The 6,771-nt window shown below is 40.1% G+C and overlaps 1 protein-coding gene and 1 non-coding gene across 2 annotated transcripts; both read right to left on the reverse strand.

The window, feature by feature from the left end:
• Window positions 1-814: 814 nt before the first annotated feature.
• On the reverse strand, window positions 815-1,567 carry SF3B5 (splicing factor 3b subunit 5). Its single transcript, XM_037144925.2, has one exon. The coding sequence runs from the start codon at window positions 1,430-1,432 to the stop codon at window positions 1,172-1,174; it is 261 nt and encodes an 86-aa protein (XP_037000820.1). The 5' UTR covers window positions 1,433-1,567; the 3' UTR covers window positions 815-1,171.
• A 2,293-nt stretch (window positions 1,568-3,860) lies between these two features.
• Window positions 3,861-3,986, reverse strand: LOC119049073 (small nucleolar RNA SNORA25). The gene has a single exon (XR_005082444.1). It is a non-coding gene; the product is annotated as a small nucleolar RNA SNORA25 (small nucleolar RNA).
• Window positions 3,987-6,771: the final 2,785 nt, after the last annotated feature.

Below are 6,771 nucleotides of genomic sequence, written 5' to 3' on the forward strand. Positions count from 1 at the left end.
TGGAAGCAATTTCCTCAGTTTTCTGGGGCTATTCCCCTCACTGCCTTAAAGTCGTTGCTCAAATATCACTATCTCAATAATCAAACATGAGCATCCTGTTGAAAATTGCAATCCTACCTACTCCCACCCTCTACACACCTAACATTCGCTATGCCTAGCATAGGTGTCCAACCTGACAACCTGTCCCACAGGCCACATGTGGCCCAGGATGGCTTATGAATGCAGCCCAACACAGAATCGTAAATTTACTTAAAACTTTTTTTTGCTCATCAGTTTTTGTCAGTATATTTAATGTATGGCCCAAGACAACTCTTCTTCCTCCAGTGTGGCTCAAAGATGCCAAAAGATTGGATGCCCCTGGTAGTTTATGTGGCTTCCCCACTACAAGACCCCCCAAAATGTGGGAAAAAAAAAGCCTACCACAGTAGAATTCAATAAATATTTGGTGAATGTTGAGTTAATAAAAAAAACTCTTTTGATAGCTTGTCATCTCTCATGACACCCCAAGTGGATCCCAAGAGGATTCGATTTTTGAGAGAGAGGAGGGCAATGATTAAAAAGATTTTTTTTTTTAATGGGAGAAAAAGAAGGTGAGATACAATTATCTCAAACCTCAATACTGAAGGCATTATGGACCTGAAAATGACTCTTGGGAGAAGTCAGGGTGGGAGAATTTTTATAAGTTGTGCAGGGTGGCCTTAAGTGTCTGGCCACGCCCCCCACCCGGATTTCCTGCTCAGACTCCCACAAAAGAGCAGTCCCCAGAACCCTCCCTGGACCCCTCCACCTGAACACAACTAGCCCACACAAAGACTGAAAAGTTTCTGAACTTTATGGAAAAAAATCAACAACGACAAGCAGCCAAAAACGAGCCTCCACTTTGCATCTCACTCCAGTGCAGTCACCCCTAACGCTCGCTGGCTTTAAAGAGTCCAGGGTCACAGTTCTCTGGCGTCCTGTCTCCCCAACGCTGTGTTCCGAAGGGTCCACATGAAGGCGGGTCAGGTGAAACGCCCGGGATAAGTAAGCACCTTCTTCTGGTCAGGAAGAGCACGAGAAGAAACCATGGAGAATCAGTCCACTTGAGGCAGGGACAGGCGGGAATGATGGCAGACGGTAGAATCACAGAAGGGATTGGCGCTCTCCCGCTCAGCGCAGACAAGCCGGGATCTCAGTTCTCCTCCGGCTTGTCGGCTGGCGGTCCGCAAGGCTGCAGCATCTTCTCCATCAAGTTGAAGCGGACTCGAGCTTTGCTCTCATTCTCCGCAATGGCGAAGTAGTTGAGAAGGTCGAAATGGCCCATGTAGGAGCAGTAGGAGTCGCGGTGCTGGTTCACCAGCCATTCCCACTTGGTGGTGTCGGCGTGGCCGGTGCCGATGTATTTGGACTGCAGGTGCTCCAGCTGGCTGTGGATGGTGTAGCGGTCCGTCATCTCGCCGCTTTCCTAGTCGTTCTCAGGTCACAGGCCTCGGACGAGGAGCTCCTCTAATATTTCACGCGGGAGAGGAACCGCTACCGAAAGCTCCACACCGGTGCAGTCGCCGGCAAACGGCGTCACCACGGCGAAAGCTGCGTGTCCTGTAGTTCTAGGACTAGAGACGGAAGCGGAAGTGGGTTCTAGCAAGTAATTGGAGTTGCTTAGGTGACGCCATTAGTCCGCGTCGGCCTCCCTTACCAAGAGCTCCGCCCCCTGGCGGAGAGACGTTGCACGTCGGTCCAGTTAGTGGTCCCCTCTCTAACCGGGAGCGTTGCATGCTGGGACTTGTGGTGTCCGAAGTCCCCCGAAGCAGGCCTCTGGTATACCTCGCTGCTTTTTAAGAGGCCTTAAGCGGCCTGCCTAAATGGAGGGGATTTCTGGAGGCCGATAGCGTCCGTAGGCGGTTTGGAGCTGACAGGATAAGGGAAACTCAGAGCAAAAGGCAGCTTGGGAGATGAACTGGGTACAATTTTTATTTCGGGGCAAATGTTGCTCCCCGGTAGCCCCTTCACAACTAGAGGGTTCATCGCCCTAAGTCAGGAGATACGAGTTCTGGTCCTTACTGGTCGTGTGTAGTGAAAGTTAAGTCAAAGTTTGCAGGGCCGCTGCTTCCTGCCCTTTGACCGAAGCTTAGTACCAGTTCCAGCACGTTCCGACCCCCACTTCAAGCCCCTCCTTACTCTTGAGCGTGTAATAGTGATATCTTCCCTCCAGCCGTCACCCCACCCCACCCGCCCCAGCCTATACTCCTCAACGTTCGTGCGGCTCGCCTCCCCAGTTGTCTGTACAAGCTGTTCCCTCTGCTTGGAACGCCTTTGAACCCTTGGCAGACCCTTTTCCCGTTGAGTCAGCTCAAAAGCATCTCCTTGAAATCGGCTTTGGCTACTCCAGGCAGATGTAAATTCTCCTTCCGCTTTGCAACTTGTCTGTCATCTCATCTCCTGGTTATTACCGTTTTCTACGCCCCCCTTTTTTTGGTTTAACAACTTCCTCATGAGAATACAAACTAGTTGAGAAAGTTTACTTTTTTGTTATGTTTTATCGTATGCTTCTTTCGTGATATCCTCATAGCCTGGCAGATTGTATTTTCAAAAAAAGATTTAATAAATGGAAAAACAACAATAAAAAGAACTCTTTAATGGAAAAAAATAACTTTAAAGTAGTTTTATTCTGATGCGAAGTTGCAGGTTATAGTTAATACTGTATTGAATACGGGAAATTTTCTAAGCATAGATTTCGGGTGCTCTCACCGCACGAGGGTATGTTGATTACCTGGACTGGAGCAGTCATTTCATTATGTTGCACACCTTTCATATAAACAGTTTTTATTTATAAAAACAAAAATATTCTTTATGAGATTAAATGTACCAAATATGAAAAAACGTTTTATTCTTCGGATTAAATCTTGTTCTAACAAACGTTTCACTCCTAAAATGTTAGAGACTATTATAAGGCATACCTTTGAATTCACCATCCAGATATTGCAAACCTTGCCATCTTGCCATTTTTGTTTCCAAATCTGTTATTTATTTTTTTTAAGAAATAAAACTGCAGAAATAAACTTGAAGTTCTCTGTGTTCCCCTCCCTTAGCTATTCACTTCAGGGTACTATCTTGAATATTGGTTGCTGATAGTTTGTACATCCATAAGCAATAGTGTTAGTGTTATACACATTTTAAAACTTTATATAAAAGATACCCTGTATGTATTGTTATGATCATTGCTCTCCCACATTGTATCCATGACGATATAGATGTAGTTTTACTCATTTTTATCATTGTGTAGTATGCTACTGAATTAACATACCATCACATGTCCATTTTCTCAATAATGGACATTTAATTTCATGTTTTTAATGCAAGAAACAATGCTGCAAGAAATATCCTTGTACATATATTCTTATACATGTGAAGAAATTTCTTGAAAAATATATACAGGAATACAGTTGAGATAAAGAAATGTCTTCAAGCTTTGCTGGGTATTTCCAAATTGCTCTCTAGATTACTTATACCAATTGGCTCTCCCACCAGCAAAATGAGAATTCATTTTGTTGCATACCCCTCCTAAAACTTGGTGTCCTCAGACATTTAAAAAATTTTCAAATCTGATGGGTGGAATGGAATTCCACTGTGCCTTTAATTTGTATATCTCTGCTTAACTAGAGAGACCGAGTATCTTTTTTAATGTGTTTACTGGCCTATTATATTTTTCCTCCGTCAATTGCATATTTTATCTTGCCCATTTTCTTATTGGGAATTTGGTGGGGCTTTTTTTTTTTTACTATTTTTTAGAAGATATTTATAAATTCAGGATACTAGTCTTGTCGGTTATAATGCAATGGAAATCTTTGGTGTATTTATTTATTATTATTATTATTTTAAAATCTTACATCTCCTTAGGAAACACAGCACTATCAAGTGTCTATTACATCCTATGGAGAACTTCAGTCTTGGGTCACAGCATTAAGAGCTCCTGGTTTTGGTTCCACAGGCTCTTTTTGAAATGACCTATATGAAAATCTTTTTCTGGCCTGCAACTCAGCTTTACCCTTTCTTTATGGAATCATTTGTTGTACAAAAGTTAACTTTGAAGTAGTCAAAAGTATCAGCCTTCCTTCATATTTCATGCTTTTTGCATTTAGTTTAAAAAATGAAATCAAGCAAAACTTTTCTACCCTTGGGCAGTAACAGTTTTTTCATTGTCTTCTAAAGTTTTAGAATTAGGTTTTTTATATTTATTGCTTCAATCCACTGGAAGTTTTTGTTTTGTTTTGCATTAGAGCAGTGACTTTCTACTGTTATGTCACAAAATTTTTTCAAACATGTGGTACCTGACCATTTAGTCAGGGGCACTGACCTCTTTTCCTTTAGACTGTCAGATAAAAAAATGACAATAGCCAACACAACAATAACCATCCGGTGTGATTGAATCAAAATTATATCTATTTTTGTCAGATCAGCAAAAAATGTACTTTTTGGTGTGCCTTAGAATTTTGGTAATTAGTTTTTGTGTGCCATGAGATATCAAAGGTTGAAAGTTGCTGCTTTAGGGATCAAAAATTTTAATGCTTTCCTATGTGGTTAACCAGTTCCCAGGGATAACCAGTCATTCATTAAACAGTACATCCTTTCTGTTCTCCTCTCTAGTGCAGCTGCTGTGTGTGGATAGATCTGTTTCTGAGCATTCTGTAGTCTATGCTCACAGTAGTAACACAGGAATTAATACATCTTGATATCTGACATAGTAAAAGCCTATACAAGTTCTTGTTTTATAGACGATTTAACATTTTTGAACCTTTGTTCTCCACGAATTTAGAATTGTCAGTAAAATCTTTGTGGAAATTGTGATTGACCAGTTAAACAAAGCCATGAAAATTAATATTTCTATATCATGAAGAATGAATCTAAGGATATGTGAGAGTTCTTTCAAATTCAAAGGCCTGTAGAGATAGATGGAAAATATATTTACATGTATGAATTAAGAACCAAGGTAGACTAGTTTGCTGGGGCTCCCAAAGCAAACTACCAGACTGTTGGCTTAAACAATAGAACTTTATTTCCTCACAGTTCTGGAGGTTAAAAGTACAAAGTCAAGGTGATGGTGGGGTCAATTTCATTTCGAGCTCTCTCTCCTTGTCTTGCCGATGGCCATTCTCTCTCGTTGTCACACAGTTTCCCCTATGTGTGTGTCTGTGTCCTAATCTCTTCCTACAAAGACACCAGTCATATTTGGTTAGGGTTCACCTGCATGACCTCATTTTGCCTTAGTTACCTCTGTATAGGTTCTAGGCCCACATGTCACATTCTGGGATCCTGGGGGTCAGGATGTCAACATAGGAATTTTGAGGTGACACAATTTTGCCATGGAGTATATGAGAGAACTTGTTTCTTTTCATAAATTTTAAATGTAATTGATTAGCTTTGTGAAAATAATTTAGGTTGGTGAACAGATTTTGTAAAACAGACGATTGCAATATTTGCAAGGAAAATGGAATATATGACATTAATAAGTGTGATAATGTTTAAGAGTTAAAATTTGGAGTGGACCTAATTTTATCCAAAAGCTCCTTAAAACTGATTGTCAAAATTTGCTAGATGTATAGTTTAGGATTTTTAGCTGATTTTAAAAGCTTAGGGAGAAAAGCAGTTTTTAAAAAATGTATAACTTAAAAAAAATTGAACATTAATTTTTTAAACCTAAATCAGTCTCTGACTAGTACCTTCTGCATCCCCCAGATGATCCTCGGAGGTGCACGCACACACGCCCCGCTACAATTTTACTTGTAATTACATTGAATTTAAAGACGTATTTGGGGAGAATGGTCATGTTAACCACATTGAGTTTTCTCACCTATGTACATAGTGTGTATTTCCATTTATTTATGTCTACTTTTTTGACTTTAAATAAAGCTTGTATAATTTTCATATAGGTCTTTCACATTTCCTGCCAGATTTATTCCTGGGTATTTAGTTGTACAGGGTGGGGCAAAAGTAGGTTTACAGTTGTGAGTATGCAAAATAGAATTTATTCCTATATTATTATTTATTAATTCTTGTATTATTTTCCATACGAACAATCGTAAACCTACTTTTGCCCCACCCTGTATACTTGAAAGGTATTCCTTGTGCATTTTAAACTACGAACTAGTAAGGACAATCACAGTTCCTGTACACTTATCGCCAATAAGGAAACTTGGTCTGGACCCAGCGGACCTGCCGTCAAGACATGCCAGGACAGCTGCGTGTGTCTCATGCTCCAAGACATACCCTCAAGTTAATCCTGTTAGCTTCCTTCTGCGTAACCACCAAATGCTGCCTGACAATTGGGCATTTGAGTAAATCTGCAAGAAAAGATTCCATGGAAAAAAGACATAGAATTAAGGATTTATAATGAAAAATATGCTTTAGATAGGAAATGATATATTTTCCAGTCTATTTTTTTAAGTCTGGAAATGAAAGGCCAGATTTTTTTTTTCATCTTGTTTTTGTGCTGATGGCTTTAACTTTTTTAAAAAGTCACTTAATATTTTGAATAGTCAAGACATCATTCAAAGCATAAAAGTGTGCAAAGGAATGCAGTTTCCAATCTCTTCCCATTTCCCATGCCTCTTGTTACGTGTCTCTCATATATCCTTCCAGAGATTTTTAATGGATGAATGAGCAAATACAAAAGTATATGATACTTTAGCCCTTCCGAAATTCAGATGGTAGCAAAATGCTTAGCATAGTTCTTTACTTTGCTTTGTGTTGTTTTCTTGGACATATAATGGACATTAACCCATATGAATACAAGCG

Source organism: Artibeus jamaicensis, unplaced genomic scaffold (genome assembly GCF_021234435.1).
Source record: "Artibeus jamaicensis isolate MK-2021 breed Jamaican fruit bat unplaced genomic scaffold, CSHL_Jam_final contig_3176, whole genome shotgun sequence".
Taxonomy (NCBI): Eukaryota; Metazoa; Chordata; class Mammalia; order Chiroptera; family Phyllostomidae; genus Artibeus; species Artibeus jamaicensis.

Bases quoted from the DNA above. Each gene is read 5' to 3' on its own strand.
- SF3B5 (XM_037144925.2), bottom strand. From the start codon at position 1,432: ATGACGGACCGCTACACCATCCACAGCCAGCTGGAGCACCTGCAGTCC.